This window comes from Glycine soja, chromosome 16 (genome assembly GCF_004193775.1).
Source record: "Glycine soja cultivar W05 chromosome 16, ASM419377v2, whole genome shotgun sequence".
Lineage (NCBI taxonomy): Eukaryota > Viridiplantae > Streptophyta > Magnoliopsida > Fabales > Fabaceae > Glycine > Glycine soja.
Window position 1 is genome coordinate 20001 of NC_041017.1, and position 20661 is coordinate 40661.

The window sequence follows — 20661 nt, forward strand, 5'->3', positions numbered from 1 at the left end:
CCTTGTTTGAGCCTTTTTCAAGAGCGCCCTCGAACCTTTACCCCTGCGTAAGCACATGCACAATCCTTGTTAGTGTTTCCAAGGGAATGTTTAAACATTCACAAGCTTGTTGCTTCAACTTCCCCCATAGACTCTTTCATAAGCTTTTAATTTTACCCAAAAAGACCTACCTTCATTGAAGACACAAAGGAAGGTGGTAACCCCAAAGCTTGGTCATAGCAAACCACTTTGCATGCCAAACATGAGTTCTCAGCCTCTTGGTTACATCCCCAGAAGTGCAAAAACCATTCTCTGGGTTTTTCTTTAGTTCATATCTCCGATGAACACACCGAGGAAGCTTCTTTTGGTGATTCTCCTCCAAACCTGATTTGGCAAGGGCTTTATCAATTATTCCCAGTTTCTGCCTCTTTCTTCTGCACCCTTTTCTTGCAATTTGGTTATCAAACACAGTTGTCCTTCTTCTCTTGTTCTTTTGAGACCTATAATCACTGTTTACTCTATTTTCTATGATAGATTGAAGACTATGGAGTTCGAGAGCACGGGATTCAGCATATTTCTGCAAATTGATTTTCCAAGGTGGTGGTGGTGGTGTAGGTACTGAAACTTGAGGCTTTTTGGTTCCAGCAGTAACCATGGTAAAGAACTAAGCAAAACCAAAAAAATAAAATAAAATTAGTTTACAACTTTGCATTGTACAGACACAAATTATGCTGTAAAGCATAAATAAAACCCTTGGCCTAATTGGACGATCCAATCAGAATAGAATTTACACCACCATAGTCCAAAAAGGAACTACATGGGGCATATAGAGATATTGTAAATGAAATATACTTTAGCAAGGCTCCTATCTGATTGGTTAAATAGTATCATTTGTCTTTAGGAAACATAACAGGCAAACCAAAACTATCATAAAACATTTCTCAATCCCTAATTCACAGATTCCCATATTTCCTAACTAACCAAAAAATGGAGATAAGCAAATCACTTGTCTCCAACAACAATAATAAAAAGAACAACTGCACACCTTCCAGGTTAGTCGGGCCTGATGGTGTTGGACTGTTGGTACTGGTAAAGCTGTGCAACTCAAATGAATAAATTCTTTATCACCTAAATGCAAAAATGGGAACTGCAAAGACATATACAACAGTTTAACCAATTTATTCAACTACAACAACTGGGATTAAAATAGATAAAGACAGTTTTTTCTAATTTCTAATGCTTACTTTAGAAACTACAAATTATAAACCTTCAACTTAATTTTGAAAACTGGAACCACTAAATCAATACAACTATTATCAGCCTCGCAAAGTTGAACTTAAGGATGACTCAAGCTTGCTAGTTGCAACCTATCAACCACTACCAGCAGCATTCACAAAGGTACTAAAATCCCAAATCTCAATAACCTCTAAAAATAGCACACAGATTTTTATTTCCTGTTGTCAAAACTAGTGTTGTTTTGGATGTAAAAGCTAAATACCTTGGTCATGTAGTCAAAGTAGTTAAATAACCCCACATTAAATACCAGTGAATTTTAAAAATTATACAGTAAAAAACCCATCAAACTTTAGACCAAAAACAAGGAAAAAATAAAAGATAAAAAAGCTGGGAAAAAAAGACCTTTTCAACTCAGGTAATCAATCTAATGAAGAAAGACAATGCCCCTTTCGCCCTATAATAAAATAACCTACAGAGACCCTATCAGTGCTTTTTTTTTCTTTTGACACAGTGAACAGACAAAAAGTTGACCCGAGGAGAAAGAAGACATCATTGGGTAGAGAATAGCCAAGAACAAGAAGATGATGAAGAAAAGAAAATAAAGGAGTAGGCATATCATGAACAAATCATCACAAGCAGACTCTTCATTAAGAAAAAGAAACACCCCATATCTTCATTTTTGCACCCAACAAATTCCTCAAAACCTAGAATTCTGAAACACCAAAGAAAGAGAAAGACCTCAAGTTCTCTGAGCAAAGCAGTGCAAGTAGAGCTTGTGCGGATACTAGTGCCATGTCCCCCAATGGCCAGCATTGTTACCAAAAATATGAGACCATCTTTCAGAGGTAGTACTTTAATTGAAAGTTACCAAGTAAGGTGGTAGAAGAAGAAGAACAAGAACAAGAACAAGAAAGACTAAGAAGGGTCAAAGAAGAAGAAAGCAAGAAACTTTCATCTCATGTGAAAGACCAAGAGACATGGGGTGTCTCCATTGCTTCAAACAACCTTAGCTCTCTCAGATCTAAAGCTGAAACCTTTAGAAGCCGCTTTCCCTCTGTCTCTATAAATATTGAGCAAACTGTTTTGGTAGCTACAAAGAAAGAAAGAAAACAAATTGTGGAGAGAGAGAGAAATAACAGGATCTGTAAAGAGGGTGTGTTTTCAGAGGGAGAAGAAGATGAAAATGATTGTCATTATTATTGTTGAAGAGGGAAAGAGAAAAGAGAAAAGCAAAGAACAAAGAAGGAGGATAATGCTTTTTTAGGGTATGGTGGTTTGATGCTAAAATGCGCCAAAATGTAGCAAGAACAGAACAATAAGAAGTAGCAGGTAAAGAAAAGAAAGAGGCAAGTATTGGAACGAAATGGATCCGTATTCTGTATGTGTATGCATACACACTTCATTATTTGATTTCTTTATTATATAAAATTTAAGAATTAATATTCATGATTTTAGGAACTAATAAATAAATAAGAATTAAATTATGATTGAGTTAAATTAGAGTAATTTTTACAGATAACTTCTATTGGATTAAAATAGTGATTATAAAGGGATTAATATCCACTCACTAAATTCATACTAAAAAAATTGTTCTCTTTAAAAAAAATTAAAATACACCAAAGACTTAATAAAAATCTTACTATAACAAAGATATATTTTACTCTCTAATAATTATGTGTTATGGACTAATAAATAAATAATAATTAAAAACTAAATTATGATTGAGTTAAACTGGTGTAGCTTTTATAGATAATTATTATTTGATGGAAGTAGTAATTATAAAGGTGTTAGTATTCACCAAAAAAGGTCTTCTTCCTACTAAAAAACTATTCTCTTAAAAAAAATCAAAATATACCGAAAACTTAATAAAAATCTCACTGTGAACAAAGATATATCTTACTCTTTAATAATTGTGTGAAAATTATAAATTTAACCCAAAACCCTGAACCTCAAACCCCAAACCCTTTCAGAGAACGACTAATCCTGAATCAAAAAGAACAAAACAGAGAACAAAGAGAAATAGAGACTTAGAACACATAGGAATTGATAAACACAAAAAACAAAGAAGTGAGTATCTCTTACAGAATATAGAAAAAAATAGAGAGAACAGACAAGGAAACAGATGAAATAATTGGAGAAAAAGAAGAAAACAAAGAATGAGACTCTAAATAGCCAGGCTACCAAAGAAAACCAAAATAGTTTGTTCACAGCAGAGTCTGTCACAAAATTTGGTAGAAGTGTTCAATCAAAGAGATCTTATTCAAGTCATGGGTTTGAGTTTGCGAAAGATATAAGAACACTTGTAGTAACCACATTTAAAGAACACTCAATGCAACGGAATAGTCACTGAAGTCTAAAGAATCAGAATCTGTTGTGTTAAAAAGAAAGAATAAGTACTGCTTTCCCCACCATACCTCTTGCTATCACTGCAGCATCCATGAGAATTACACAATGCCATAACCATATTATAGTATATTGTTATAAAATGGTTGCAATTTAACAATTGATAGAAAGAACCACAAATAATTGGTTTTTACTTTTTACTAATGCACATTTGATAAAAGTGTCTCATAAGAAGCCAATGCCGATCCAAAAATTCTTTTCTTATTTAGGTTCCTATGCTTTGCATGTTATCACAATAAAACAAATTTAGAGAAGGAAGAATTTATACCTTGCCTTCAACTTAAGTAACTTAGTAGACGGAACTCTTGATAAAAATAGAGAATAAACAGGAAAACCAAATAATAAAATTATATAATAACACTAAAGGTGAAAAAATAATATAATTATAAGTTAAAACACCATTAGAGATAGAGATAGAAAGAAAATATGCAGAGAGAATGTTAAGATAACAGCCAACGGATAAAGATCATCAATGCCCCAAATAAACATCTTCAAACATTGGAACAACAATACCACATAACCCAAATTAAGCCTACAAAAGGATCAACACAAACAAGTATTAAAAGAATGACAATCTCACAGAATGTGTTGTCAACTATATCAACCCATGGAGAAATCTATGAAAAAAGAGAATTCATATCCACCCTAATTGTTATTTATATATTATTAATTTTTAAACTGTATAAAAAATATTAGTAAGGTTAGTTCTTATCAAAATTATTAATTTTCAATAAATTTTAATAATTGTAAAGAGAATGTTAAAAAGAGTGTCTTATAGATGAAGTGCAATTAACATTCATATTATTTGAAATAGTTAACCAACCATTATGAATATTTTTACAAATTTTTAGATAATTAAAAAATTATTTTTCTTACTTTACATATTTAAAGATTTTTTATAGTCAATTATAATTATAAATATAAATATATATATATATATATATATATATATATATATATATATATATATAATTCACATATAGTTGAGATATTGACTTTATTTATTCATTTTTTGTGGTTTTATTTTATAAATAAAATGCTAAAATATTTTTTCATCCTTCTAAAATTACTAAAGTTCAAATTTATTTTTTATCTTTTTTTTTGTCTATTTTTAACCCCTATAAAATTATAATTTACTAGTTTTTTATCCAGAATTAGGTTTGGATAATTAAAGACCTATGTGATATTTTTTAATTAAAATTTTAAAATGTAATTTTTGAAGGTTTAAGTTCTTTTACTTAGCATTCTAAAAGGGCTACACTAATTTTAATTTTATTAAATATAGTAGTTTCACAACATAACAAGAAAACATGTAGGATACTGCATCTTATGTAACCTAATCAATGAAAAAAACCAATAAAAAAATATAACTTTCAAAAGAGACATCTAAATCTAGTGAGAAATATTCTACAAATATATCAATCCAATTAGAAGTAGTAAAACCTTATGAAGCATATTGCATATTGCAGATGTGACAACTAAGTTGATGTAACCATCAAACATCATCAAATAAGCTTATAAAAGGAAAGAAATCACAAGGTAAAGAAATAAACAAAAATTAGATATCCCTAGCACAACAAATAACTGAATTTGAATGTGGGTGAGAATCTAATGGAAGGGCATACAACAATTTGCAGTATAATCAATAAACAATAACAATAAAACATTCTGGTGAAAAGAAAAAATTGACCTTCCTATCCAAGCGCCAATCAGAAGGATGCCTCCAGCAAACAGTATGCCCAGGATGATCTTTTAGTTGCAACATTGAATCTGACCTGGTGAACATTTACTATGGAAAGTTACTTTACACCTAAAACACCTAAACTGCTTTTTCTTGCAAATGAAGCATACCTGTTCATTTGAAGGACATAATATGAGTATGACAAGACAAGGAGGACAAAATAAACAAAAAAGACTGTAGATGTTGTTGGGTGTTGGGTAAATAGCTTAATTCAATAAGCTCTTGCTAAGTGAGAATTATTCATAAATTTTACTTATGGAAGAGTCTCCCACACAAACAGTTTAGAACTTGTGAATAAATAAATTATAATAATTTTCATAAACTCTGTTAAACACTTAAAAAAAGTTTTTATGAAAATAATTTACTATTTTACTATGATTCCATTGATAAGAAAATATCATATAATAACTTCATATTCATTCAATATTAATTAAATATCATTGATTTTACTTTAATTAGTTAATTCAAAATAATAAATGTTACGATTTATTTATCATTCTGTTAAAATAATCTTTTATTGAATCAATCAATCCATTTAAATACTAAAATAAAAATACATGATACCTTAATTAATAATTATATTTTCAATTCATTATACTGTATGTAATTATTTTAATTGGTGACAATTCTTGTACTCTTTATATTACCTACCTACTATTATTATTATTATTATTATTATTATTATTATTATTATTATTATTATTATCATTAAAAAATGTGAGATGAATTTGAGGATTATTTATTATTTTTTTAAATTTGATGTTTTTTTTCAAATCGTGTTATACTATTTTTTCATGCATAACTTAGTCTTTTTTTCTCATTGTTTTTGCTTTGTGAAAGTTTTTATATTTTTTTAATTATATTTATTTTTATAATTTAACATTTAATATTTTCTTATCTTATAAGTGTTGACATATATAAACATTTGAAAGATATGTGATCGTGTGTTTTTATTAGACTGATTTTTATTTTTCTTATTCAATATTTCGAACCATGACTTGAGTTATGTAGTAAAAAATATTGCCTATGTTAGATATTATCTAGCATAATCAATTATGTGATACAAGATAAACTTAAATATTCTACTAATGTGTGGTAAAAAAGGCAATGCAATAAATATCATGACCAAGCCTTCAAACAAGAGTCAAATATGAATAATAAATAAATTATTATATACCTTTTTGTATTAAATACAAAATCATAAAACCAAAACCCTAGAGCCCCAAACCTTGAAACCTAAACACTAAAAATCCAAAATCCTAAGCCCTTGTAACCCTGAACCTTGAACACCCCCAAATCCTAAACCCCTTAAACCTCAAACCCTGAACACCCCAAAACCTAAACCATAAACACCTACAATCCTAAACATCATAAATCCTAATTCATACATCATAAGCCCTACACACTACACCCCAGGCCCAAAACCCCTAAATTGATAAACCCCAAATCCTAAGTAGATACATCTCTAGTATTTATACTAGAGTTAGACAATTATTACAACTAACATTAGTAACTATCAACTTACCTTACGACAGTTGAGTGAACTAACAAAACTAACTATCAGTAATTAAAAAAAACATAAAATGAGTAATTATACTTTTCTACTCTAATAGGTAATAAAGGGATATTCAACAATTTAAGAGTTTCATATTTTACTTTGAATTCTAGTTAACAAGGCACATGTTTTTTTTACAAAAGTAAAAGAATATTGATGTGAGCAATAAAATAAAAATGTGGGAAATTGCGAGAAAGTAATCTCTGAGAAAGTCTATGTAAACTTTATATTTGTATATGGTAAAATACTCAATAAGTTATTACATCTAGAGTCTGGTGCACAGGTAGAAAATGGTTGCAATAGCTAGCTAACTTTAAAGAAGCCATTACAACTAACTAACTTCGAAGAACAAGTAGAAAGGGTTTCAATAGAAGCTAATAGCTTCTCTAGCTAAACTGTTAACTAGCTTACTCTACTATACGAGTATGTTTAACATTCCCCCTGCAAACTTGGTGGATAAAATTGGTTGAACAACATGAGTTTATCTTGAAGATTATAGAACCTAGTTTGGACAGCTCCCTAGTGAGAACTTGTTAATTACGCTCTAATGGTTTACTCTTGTCAGTTTAGATGCACCTTAGAGGGGAATATATGTATATGTCTATACGACAACAAGGATTGATGGATTGAATCCACTTATATTACATTGACACCGATGCATTTGATGAGGTAATGATGACTGTTTATATATTTTATATGAAAATGAGATACTTTATCTATGGAAATACTATCTCAATTTACGTAACTTGATGGAAGATTTATGTTAAATTATTATGGATAATTATGATGTCAAATTTTAGTGAAACTTGCATGACTTATTTTTGGATTATAATGTTAGGCAACTACACGATATATTGGTGTATATTAGAGAATATCCAGGTTGGAAAACATGATGTGCGGTTTATTTCTTGGATTATATTCAACTTATTTTAGTTCTTATTTTGTTAAGTTTCATAATTCATATAATATAAACATTACCGAATCATGCTTCTTTTAACTTGTTTTGCTCATGAAAAAGGAGGGCTCTATATAATGACTATGGTTTTGCTTGTTTCGTACAATGCGCCATATTAATTGAATTATGTTTCTTGTAAATTCCATTTTACTTCTATGTTCCTCATAATTATTGGATGTGTATGTTACTCTTGACATGTTCTTATCTTATTATTTGTTGTGTATTTTTGTATAAATAAAGATCTTAGTTAAAGTTGGAAGATGGCCTCCACAACTAGTTTCAGTCTGATTCAACTACAATTGGGAGCAAGAACCTGAAAACTTGAGATCACACTGCCAGTGCTTCACTTTTTGACATCGAGTGTTGTATTATCCCCTCCCCCTCCCCGATTTTCTTTGTGAAGTGGAGTTTTTTTTCGTTGCAAGTTATGCATTTCAAAAATGTTGGGTAGTGAACTTGACAAAACACACGCGGGTATATTTACTCTAACTTCCAAACAATGTGAATGCAATGATGGGAAACATTGAAAGGTCTCCCACCATAGATAGATAAAAAAAGGTGAAATACAAAAAAAACTAACGGTGAGATACACAATTGCTTTTTTTATTGAATTTGTTTGATTTTTTATGCTTAAGATCTTCACTTTTCTTATATATATTGTGAAAGAGATATTACTAGACACGAAAAACCCTAAACCCTAGACCACAGACCTTTAACCATAGACCTTAAACCTTGAACCATGAAACCTCAACCCTAGACCCCAGACCATAGACTTTGGACCCTAGACCCTGGACCTTGGACCCTACACCCTGCACCCTCAACCCTCCACCCTCTACCCTCCACCCTCCACCTTGATGTCGCAATGTAGGCCACAACGAGACGATGATAAAAAAAGATAAAAAAGAAGTGTTCCCAAAAAGGAAAATTGGGGAGTCGCCATTAACATTTATTTAAGTAAATTGTTGAAAAAATAAAAAAGAATAAGAAATGATCTACGATTTGAGAACCCTCAACCCTAAATCTCAGACCCTAGGCCCTAGAGCATAGACCCTAGACCTTAGACCATCAACCATAAATCCAAAATCCTAAACCATAAACCCTCATGTCGCAATGGGGTCACAAAGAGACGACGATAAAAAGAAGTTGTTCCAAAAGAAAAACTGTGGGAGTCGTCACCAACGTCTATTTAAGGAAAATGTCAGCAAAACCAAAAAGGGTGAGAAATGGTCTACGATTTGAAAAAAAAAGATTCGGAAGTCGTTTACACGCGGAAAAGGTGTTAGCACCCCATACGCTTGTCACGAAGATAGCAATCTTTAATCAAGTGTGCTAAAAATAAAATGACTTTTTAATTATTTATTTTCCCTTAAGAACATGAGTTATGTTTGTTATATTTTTAGTTTATTTAGAAAAAAAGAGAGAATTTTTATTTTCTAGGAAAAAAGGGAATTTTATGTTTTTTAGTTTTTTTGGTCGATAAGGGATTTAACATCACTCCTACGTGTCCTCAGGTGCAATGAGGAAAAAAAAGGAAATTTTATGTTTTTTTGGGTAGAAAACAATTTATGTGTTGGGCTGATTATATATATTTATGTGTTGGGTCTACCATTTTTAAGTATAAAATAATTTCCAGTTTTTGTAAAAAGAATATTTATCTACATATCTTTACTTCTACCTTTGTATATAACAGAGCCCGAATCCATGGGCCCACCCTAGACCTGTTCCGATTTTGACGAAAAAAACTCGAGTTCACTGGAGTTGGGTTCGGGGTCGGGATGAGATCATTAATAGCCACCCCCAATTTCGTCCCAATAATTATTTTACAAAACTATCATTATATATATATAACACATTAAAACATAAAATTGTTACATTGAATTTTTATGTTAGTGTTAGAATGAATTTTATTTTGTCATGTTATGATTATTATTTAAAATTATATTTTTCATTTTATGAAAAATTATATTTTTTTTTATAAAATTTTATAAGCATGCTAGGGTGAGACAAGTGGAAAAACCCTATTCTATTTGGAGCGGGGATGTGTAAATATACACCCTATTGGATTTCGGGGGTGGGAATATATATATATATATATATATATATATATATATATATATATATATATATAAGATTTTAAAAATATAAATGTATGCACATGCACCAATTAAACACTAATTAATTTTCTAAAAAAGAAAAAATGTACATCCGTGCACGGGTTAAAAATTTTAAATAAAAATACATAGGATGATGATGAAAAAAATGAAGAATAAATATATCAAAATCTTTCTTTTTGCATTCTTTTTTACTCTCTTAAAGTATTGGTTTTCATATTTGTATTTTTATACGATCCTTGCTTTTTTCATGCCCGCCTTTTATATGGACGACTTGGCGCCAGCTCACAGTCGTCCTTGCCCACTGTGACTAATATCTGAATCTAAAATCTATAATCAAATTAAATATCTCTTTAAAAAATTAAATTTAATGCACTTAAACGCGACAGAAAAGAAAGGGTCGTATGAATGTGATGCTGAGTGTCAGATTCACAGTCTCTATCGCCTCGCACGCCTCTAACTAACTGAATTCATTACTCTGACTCTTTCATTGTTGTCTTATCATTCCTTCATTCTCTCTCTCAGAACTCAGAAGGAATTAGGAAAAATGAGTTGGATGTCGGTAGATGAGTTCCTGGTGCAGTGCAAGAAGTCAGGAGACGCTGCCTACGCCTCCTTGCGGTCGCTGCTGGAGCGCCTAGACAATCCCGAGACCCGTTCTCAGGCTCGGATCTTTCTTTCCCACCTTCAGAAGCGTTTTCCCACCAAGGACTCCTGCGATCAATGCTTTGAAACCTACCATTTTCGCATCGAAGATGTTTCCTTGGGCCAATACGAGGGTATGTATGTACGTTTTGCCTTTACCTATTATTGTCTCGCTAATGCATTGCATTGCAGGGCATCACGGGAGAAACAAATTGACTATGATGGTCATTCCAAGCATTTTTCTCCCCGAAGACTGGTCCTTCACTTTTTACGAAGGCATTAATAGACATCCAGACTCCATTTTCAAGGAGAGGACTGTTGCCGAGTTAGGTTGCGGAAATGGATGGATTTCCATTGCCATGGCCGAGAAGTGGTTACCATACAAGGTTTCCTTCAATCACTCTTCTCATCTCCTAGCATTTTTACCCCTTTCCTGGCCATAACACGTACAACTAATTTCTGCAGGTCTATGGCCTTGATATCAATCCTAGAGCGGTCAAGGTTTCCTGGATAAACTTATACTTGAATGCTTTAGATGAAAATGGCCAGCTAATCTATGACGAGGAGAATAAAACTTTGCTGGATAGGGTAGAGTTCCATGAATCTGATCTTCTATCCTATTGCAGGGAAAAAGACATTCAACTTGAAAGAATTGTTGGATGCATACCTCAGGTAATTCCACAACGCACAGTTGTTTGCCTTTCATTGAGATAGAAAAAAGTGCACCAGTGTTTGTCTTGGTTCGGTCATCAATCATTTTGTAACCGATGTCCAATCCGTAAGCTAAAGTCCAAGATTTATCCATTAATAACCATAGTTGTACAATTTTAAGCAATTACAAAGCTAGTGTCGTCATCTCACCCTGAAAATCCACAGCACAATAAGGATTTCTTAATTCTTACCCTTACAGAAAATCAAAGTAAAAGGAGACATATGAACACTCAATAGTGAAAATGCAAGTTGAAGTCCTAAGAATCTCTCAATAATGGACAAGAAAAGCTCAAAGATGCATCTTTGTGTGGTTTTAGATGATTCTCAGTGTATTTCTTTTTCTTTCTGAAACTCCAAGGTTTTATTTTAAACGCCCAAGATATATTAGGTAATATCTAATGGAAATACTAATTGAATAAATGTGTTTCAAAAGTTAGAATTAGAAACGCTTTTTCAGTTACGTTGTGCTTTATATAATTGATTGTTTATAATACAGAATCACCAAAATGTTTCATCCTGAAGAATAATCGATTATTTGATTTTCAAATCTGGAAAACACTTTAAGAGCAAAATAATCGATTATTACATAGTGTAATTGATTATTTGCTTCCCAGAATCAAGAATTTAAGTTCACAGCTCATTGAAAACATTTTTAAGACTTTACTGTTCTTGGCTTCAGAATGTTTTCAACTTGTAAATTTCATGGAACGTTTGACTAAATTAACAATAAATCATTTAAATGCTATTTAATTTAAAACAGTTTATCTTAAGAAAAATTGAGTTTTTAAAAACTTGCGAATAAATTCATTTTTATCTAATAAGACATTTTGTCCATGCCATGAGATCCTTACAACATGTTCTTCTCATAATGTTGGTTTGCGCCTAACTCAACCCTACAAAACCGGCTTGTAAGGTGAGGGTTGCATCCTATTTTATACTCTATCTTGGCACTATATCTAACTGATGTTGGACTTGAGTTTTTCCCAATAGTTCTAAATGGATGGAGCTGAAGGTGTTTGAGAAAAAACAATGTTCAGTTCTTTGTTGGTTGTTATCAAAAGGGATGTGTTCATTCACAGTTTTATAACTAACTCACCCCCTAATGTAAGAAACCTTTGGGCTTCAAGTGTGGACAATGTACATGCTCACCTAACCTTGTAGTGGAATTCAACTTTTATTTATGGAATCGAGAATCAAACTATGGTTATAGAGGCTATGATACCATGTCATGAATGAACCATCCCAAGAGAATTAAGTTGTTGGGTGAAAACATGTGAGTTATTTCATATCTAAACCAAGTTCCTGCAAGATTCTACAGTTACCTGTAGTTAAGATGGCATTATGTACTAAGTGAGAAACCAATGCTTTTGAGGTTAAATTCTAAAACTTTTGGAGTATTGTATTATATGTTTTGATTCTCTTTTTGAGTGATGCTGAATTGGAATATTTTTCACATAGATTATGGCAATTGGACTTCAGATGCTTATATATTTTTTTCTTGTTATTGTTTGTGTTCTTAATTGTCAGGCTATGTCAGGTGCTGCTTTTTACCTTTACTTTTTAGTTTTTATGGAGCAAAGTAATAACCTTGGAGTTTGATTTGAAACCTTCATAATTAGATAGCTCATCTGATTATTTTACAGTGTTTCTAGAAGCAGATAAAGGTGTTTGATAGTTGTACCAAAGATAAGGTTGTTGATGGCACTGGTAGCTCTTACCAGCAACTTTATAAACCAAATTATTTACAAAATTTGGCTCATAAGTCATAACAATTGTGCTGATTGGATGTGTGTTCCTTGCTTCATAAAGCATGAACCTTAATTATGGACCTGCTATGAATGATATACACCTTGGCACCTAGGATAACTAGCTCTTTTAGCAGTCATGAGTCTTAATGAATTGGTTTATCCTTGGGTGTTTTGACATCATCGTTTGATTAATACAAATTTTTCTATTGATTGGTTCCCTGTAGATTCTTAATCCAAATCCAGATGCAATGTCTAAGATGATAACAGAAAATGCAAGCGAGGAATTCCTGCATTCATTGAGTAATTATTGTGCACTTCAGGTAAATAAGATCCTTTCTTTATTGGTCACCTGCTATTTACTTGGAACTTTATTTATCTCCTGCATGTTTTCATACGAAACACCAAATCTGAACCTCACCAATCGCAAAAGAGAGGGTAAATGAAATAGAAAAAGATTTTTTTTGTTGGCATTGTGTTTCTTAAAACGAACTACCCACCTAGCTATGATATTGTTTCCTCGGCAACTTTTATATTCTGGTGATACTTGAAGTATTACACTATTACTTCATACTCATTTAAGATTCCTATGTGTGAAGCCACAAGAATATCCTTATTCTTTGGACAGCACTTTTACCTACAAAAGTTGTCCCTGATTCACCCTATGATAGGGATCTTTTGGCAAAATAGAAATGCTTTTAATTGCCTTATTTTCTGCCTATTTATGACATGAATGCAGCATTCTCACATTTATTTTGTCTTTTGTTGCATCTAGGGTTTTGTGGAGGACCAATTTGGCTTAGGTTTAATTGCTAGGGCAGTTGAGGAGGGGATAGCAGTAATCAAACCAACTGGAATTATGATCTTTAATATGGGGGGCCGCCCAGGTCAAGCTGTTTGCAAACGATTGTTTGAACGTCGAGGTTTTCGCATTACAAAGCTTTGGCAAACTAAAATCATTCAGGTTAGTAACCATAGTTTGACTAGATGCGATTTTTACAATGTTAGTATTATCTTACTGAGATGTATTGGTACAGGCTGGTGACACCGATATTGAAGCCTTAGTTGAGATTGAGAAGAACAGCCCACACCGTTTTGAGTTTTTTATGGGACTTTCTGGAGATCAGCCTATTTGTGCAAGAACCGCGTGGACTTACGGAAAGTCTGGTGGCAGCATTTCCCATGCTTTATCAGTATACAGTTGTCAACTTCGTCACCCTAACCAGGTGGGGTACTTCATTAAAGCTTGGTAATTCACTACAAGAATATTTATTGCCATGGAGGAAATTTGATGCACTAGGTCATTTGTATACTGACAGGTTAAAGCTATTTTTGATTTTCTAAAACATGGATTTCAAGAGATCGGCAGCTCCCTCGATTTGTCTTTTGAGGACGATTCTGTTGCTGATGAGAAGATTCCTTTCCTTGCTTATCTTGCAAGCAGATTAAAAAATAATTCTTATTTTCCGTATGAGCCACCAGCTGGTAGCAAACATTTCCGTAATCTCATAGCAGGATTTTTGAAGACTTATCACCATATTCCACTCACTTCTGATGTAAGAATAGAGTGCTATATTAATTATATAGCCTTAATGCAGCTTGCATATACATGGATACATATAATATAAGATGATGTCTCATTAGATTTTAACTGTGCACTAAGCTCTACTGTAAATATCTCCTGTTTGAGTGCTATCAGGTAAATACAGTTCTTTATTGCATTCAGGCAAAATTCAATACATTAATGAATGAGCATGATAGTATTTGTGATGTAGAAGCAATAGAAAAGTAAATCTTAAGTAGCAGGGTTACTTTTATAATATCCAAAAATTTAATTAATTTTTGTAACATCTAGTTAAGGTTAGTATTTTGGGCCAGATCTGTTTTTTAAGAATTCTAGTATTTTAGTCTAAGGACGTTTAATGGGCATGGGCTTGTAGTAAGAGTCTATGATTATGTTATGGTAGTTGTTTACTTGTAAGTTGCTTTCTAATAAGTTATTCCTACAAAGTTGTAGTTTAAAAATTATTATCGGAAATTCTTAAAGAGGTGTGAGCCACAAGTCTTGTAACCTGAAAAATAAGCCTCAGCTATTGTATGGCAGACCTTTTCTCTGAATCTTAAATCCAAAATTATCAAGAACTTTCTCCTTTCTTGGTTTGTTACACCAGAAGGACCAACCCATTGGTTAGGTTTAGGTGTTTAGCTCCCTCTTCTCCCAGTAGAACCCTATCTATATGAGTCAATTATCAATTATATACAGTTCAAGTGCTGTCAAATCTTGCATGCACTTCTGATTTAATATCTGTTTTAAGTTTAAGCACAAAAAAACTAAGGATATGTTGGTTCTAGTTCATATGAATTTGTCCTAAAAAAAAGCATTTGTATTCCACAAAGAAATAATGGCAAAGTCAAAGATGAAAAGCTAGAAGAAAGATGGTTTTATTCCTAAATTGGTCTCATGGCAGAGTGCCCACTTGAAGTAACAAAAAATTCATTCAACATTCAATTTAAGGCCTGGTGTTTCAGTGAAGAAATTCTTTCTATTATTGGATGTAAATTGGAAAGATGCAATGGGATATATGTCTGTACCTGCTGTGATTAATGGGTGTAAATGCTTCCCGTATAGCATTATTAATGTTTTATGTTAGGAGTCCCACATTGAGTAGAATAAAAGACTTGATGTGGTACTTAAGCCATGAGGCTCTTCCACCTAATGAACTATTCTTTCGGGTTGGACTCTCCTCTTGTGCTTAAGTCCTAACAATTTGTGTTCTTGAGTGTGTAGATTCAGAAAAGGCTGCCTATAGGTTGGATTAAGGAGTAAATTGGATACTGATAGGTGAGTGAAGCAGTCAAAGGGCAAAAGGCTGCCTTCAGGTCAATGTCTATGGAGTGAAAGCCACTGTGGATGTTGGTTCTTAAAGGTGGTGACAATGTTAAGAGTCCTACCTAAATTAAGTAGAATAAAAGACTTGATTTGGTAATTAAGCCATGAGGCTCTCCCACCTAATGAGCTAATCTTTTGGGTTAGGCTCTCCTCTTGTGCTTAAGTCCTAACATTTTATAGACAATGAAAAAAAAATAATATATATATTATATATATGTATGTATATGTATGCATGTATATATATATAGTGCTCTCCTTAAGTTGTTCAGTTTTGCTGATAACATTTTATGTGTGAACCATTCTACTTGAGCTAGTAAATTGGGAACTCATGTCCTACAGTTGTTTGGTCCATATAATGTATTACAATATTGACTTCATCTTTTGCAATCTTGTGCAAGAATGTTGTCATTTTTCCTTCAAGGACTGCAGCAATTGAGCATGCTCTTCGCTTGTTCTCACCTCGCCTTGCAGTTGTTGATGAACATCTGACTCGACACTTACCTAGGCAGTGGTTAACATCTTCAACCCTTGAGGTATGGAATAGCATGCCTTGATCTTTTTTGAATTTGATTAATATTCTGTTTTGTCTGTATTGTTATCCCAATGTGTTGAAGAAATGCAGTTATGTGAACAGTTGTCCTTGCTGTGAATACTTTTCTAAAGCAAGAATCATTTCTAGAAAAAAGTTCCTTTGTCGAGGAACATATTTTAGAAAGAAATGAAACTGCTAGCATATTTGACTTGTATGTAAAATTTTGCTGGTGAGAATAACTTTTTAAAAGATGCTCTTGGGGGAGGGGAAAACATATTTGCTTAGGTAATGTAGTCCATGTATCCATGTACAGATCCAAATTTTACCATCATTCCGTTTAGCCCTGATTGACAGAAGGACTACTTAGACAGATGTATTGTAAATTATAATTCTGACTTCTGCCAGAAGAAGCTTTAAATATCTATTTTTCTTCCAAATTATAATAAATTAACTTGCTGCCATTTGAAAGCAATTTTAGGTGATGACCTAATATAACTAACTTCTGGGAAGTTCTATTTATTAACTGAACGATTGGGGGCTTGTTACACATCGTTATTCACTTTTTTAAAGTAGAGTGTGACTCTCTGTTTTCAGATTTATTACTTGATGTTATTTCCCTGTCTTCCACACTCATGTCCTTCCTTTTCTTGGTGTGTGACTTTAAAAGTGGGATGTGGTGTTGACAGACATGAAATCCAGTTGTCCTTGAATTTTGTAAAATGAATTTAAACTGTCTCTAATTGACCTGTACTTACTCTCAACCTTTAAGTTCTCTCAGAATAAGGCAATTCTGAACACCACACATCACATATGCCAATATTTACCAATGGGTGAAAAAGAGATGACCTTGTTGAGTATCGTCACCAGAAAGTTAGCTGCTAATTTTTTGTCATCATGAAGTTGTAAATACCAAATGTATTGTTGTGTCAAATATTATAAGCTCTCATCTATTGGTTGCTATTATGAGTGATTATCATGGAATTGGATGTTTTTAACAAATGACATGAACCCATAGTAGTATGTGGTTCTAACTTCTAAAGCCTCAAGGATTCCTTACATTTAAAAACTGACAAATATTTTTTCCCTGTACTGTGTTGATAACGATTTGGTTTGATTATTGCATTTTCCATAACAATTTTTTATCTTTCTAGAAGAATGCAGGAACTATAGACTCTTTAGATGATACGATGATGGTAATTGAAGCCCCTCGGCAATCAGACTTAATGATAGAACTAATAAAGAAATTGAAGCCTAAAGTGGTGGTGACTGGGATTGCTCATTTTGAGGCTGTTACTAGTTCAGCTTTTGTGCACCTTTTAGATACAACACGAGACATTGGATCTCGTCTTTTCTTGGACATATCAGATCACTTTGAGCTATCTAGCCTTCCTGGGTCAAATGGGGTCCTGAAGTATCTTTCAGGAACTCCTCTGCCCTCTCATGCAGCAATTATATGTGGACTGGTAAAGAATAAGGTAATATTCCCTAATCCCTGTTAACTTCTTGGCTTACTTAGTCCATATGGTATTTTTGCTTGATATTGACAATTTCTTATTGATAGCACCGACATGCATGTTTTACAGGTTTATCCGGATTTAGAAGTAGCTTTTGTCATTTCGGAAGAAGAATCCCTCTTGAACGCCTTGTCCAAAACTGTTGAATTACTAGAAGGCAATACTGCATTAATTAGTCAATACTATTATGGCTGTATTTTTCATGAGCTTCTTGCTTTTCAGCTTGCCGACCGGCATGCACCTGCCAAGGTCCGTCTCTTCTTTTCATTTGCCTCTGAGCTTAAAAATTGAAGTTGCTTTTATCAAGTAAAATTGTTCCTTATGTCTATTGCTTCCTTCATTGTGGCACTATGAATATATTTGGACCACAAAAGGATTTTGTAGGAAAAATATGTACAAAAGCTTGACTTAGGAACCTAATTATACCAGAGAACTTCCCCATTTGCTGTTCCTTTGCCTCTTCCCAAATTCATACTAGAAATTGTTTCAGAGTCTTTCAAGGACTAGCTGGATGTTTTCACCAACTGCTATGGAAATTAGGGTCTGAATTTAGCTAATAGAGGACCAAACAGACTCTTAACTGCTAATGTCTGCTTAAATAGGAAAAAAGGACCACCCAGGTTCCATACCATGCTGACTTTATTCTCCAAGACATTAGAAATTTCTAGGATAGTTTGATATTGATCTGCCAAGTTACTTGCCTTGATTATTGGGTCAGAGTAATGTGTAAGATTGACATCTGAAAGCAGAATATGTCTCCTTAAACTTTCTAGTTCTTCATGTTTTGATAACTATTATTTGCAAGTTCCTTGTTGCTTATAAGGGGAGTATGCAGTGAACATCAATGCTAAGATATCTCTTCTATATATTTAGGACATGCAGTTTTCAGTTGTTCATAAATTACTTTATTCCCATATTAAGTTTTCTCATCACTTCAATGTTAACTCCTGTCCTTCAGAGAAATTGTGAGAATGTCAAATCAGTTGATATGATAGGATTTGCTAGATCAGCCACATCTGTCCTTAGTAATGCTGAGTTATCTATTGATGGGGTAGAGAATGAGTCCCTAATCCACATGGACGTTGATCAAATCTTCTTGCCTGTTCCATCTCCTGTTAAGGCAGCTATTTTTGAAAGTTTTGCTAGACAAAATATGTCTGAATCAGAAACTGATGTCACAGCAAGCATCAAAGGATTTGTCAAGAGTAACTATGGTTTTCCAACTGATAGCAGCACCGAATTTATATATGCTGACAATTCAAAGGCTCTTTTCAACAAGCTGGTCCTCTGCTGCATCAAAGAAGGTGGCACCCTTTGTTTTCCAGCCGGATCAAATGGGAACTATGTTTCGTCTGCCAGATTTTTGAAAGCTGACATAGTGACAGTACCTACCGATGTCAATGTAGGATTTAAGTTCACAGAAAAGACACTCACTGGAATTCTTGGGACTGTGAAAAACCCATGGGTGTATATTTCTGGTCCTACAGTCAATCCAACTGGCTTAATTTATAGCAACAATGAGATGGTAGAAATTTTAAGCACTTGTGCTAGATTTGGTGCAAGAGTTATAATTGACACTGCATCCTCTGGTTTGGAATTTGACTGTGAAGGCTGGGGTGGCTGGGATATAGAGGGGTGTTTGTCTAAATTGAATTCATCAATCAAGCCATCGTTCTGTGTGTCTCTTCTTGGAGGACTATCTCTTAAGATGCTCAATGGTGTTCTCAGATTTGGCTTTCTTATTCTAAACCAGCCTATTTTGGTTGACACGTTTTATAGTTATCCAGGATTAAGCAAACCTCATACTACTGCTAGATATGCTACAAAGAAATTGCTGGAACGTAGAGAGCAGAAACCATCAAGCCTATCAGATGCTATTGTTGAACACACACAGATATTGAAAACTAGGTCCAAGTGCTTGAAAGAGGTAATTTCTGACAGCTAAAAAAATTGTTTTAATTTTCTTTTAGTTTATTTGTTTATTTATGGTTGTAATTCTTTCTTTTTCTTTTTCTTTTTCTTTTCCTTTTCTTAAAAGAATGCTAATATTTTTTTGGCGGTTATTACCCTAGGTTCTTCAAAAAAGTGGGTGGGATGTGCTTGAATCGTGTGCGGGTGTGTCTGTTGTGGCCAAGCCCTCTGCCTATCTCAACAAGACTATTAAGCTGAAAATTTCACTTGAAGGTGAAGCAAGCCACGGAAGTGCCACTAAGGAAATAAAGCTCGATGACTCTAATATCAGGACTGTCATTCTCAAAGCCACTGGATTATGCATCAATAGTGGGTCATGGACTGGAATTCCTGGATACTGTCGGTTCAATATTGCACTCGAAGAAAATGATTTCAAAAAAGCATTGGATTGCATTCTAAAATTTAAAGAAGTCGCACTGGGTTAAAACTTCGTGTTTTGATTCCATTCGTTGTATGTCATTCTTTTGATCTTCTGTTTTCACTGTTTTGGGGGTAAGTTTCTTATTCCTCCTATATGCACGGTTCAACAGAAATAATTGATCTTTCATAATCTGAGTGCGCAATAATGTTTTGTGATGTAAACTTTCTCAGTTCAAATTATAATGAAATTGTTTTCTCTATCTACCCATTTGTTAATTTAGTTTACGCTATTCTCCTGTCCCTCTTTATGTCT

At 33.2% G+C, this 20661-nt stretch overlaps 1 protein-coding gene and 1 pseudogene across 2 annotated transcripts; one reads left to right on the forward strand and one right to left on the reverse strand.

The window, feature by feature from the left end:
* Positions 1–1173, reverse strand: part of LOC114390254 — a 3691-nt pseudogene extending 2518 nt beyond the window's left edge.
* Positions 1174–10356: 9183 nt separating this feature from the next.
* LOC114391292 (methionine S-methyltransferase-like) lies at positions 10357–20612 on the forward strand. 2 transcript variants are annotated; one of them, XM_028352380.1, is made up of 12 exons: positions 10357–10759; positions 10818–11011; positions 11091–11297; positions 13309–13404; positions 13857–14045; positions 14119–14307; positions 14401–14637; positions 16370–16504; positions 17655–17978; positions 18087–18266; positions 18976–19944; positions 20090–20612. In XM_028352380.1, exons 1-12 carry the CDS (start codon positions 10528–10530, stop codon positions 20411–20413), a joined length of 3276 nt encoding a protein of 1091 aa, XP_028208181.1. In that variant the 5' UTR covers positions 10357–10527; the 3' UTR covers positions 20414–20612. The 2 variants fall into 2 exon arrangements, with proteins under 2 accessions (XP_028208181.1, XP_028208182.1); XM_028352381.1 differs by having other exon boundaries at positions 10370–10759; positions 17658–17978; positions 20090–20413.
* Positions 20613–20661: the final 49 nt, after the last annotated feature.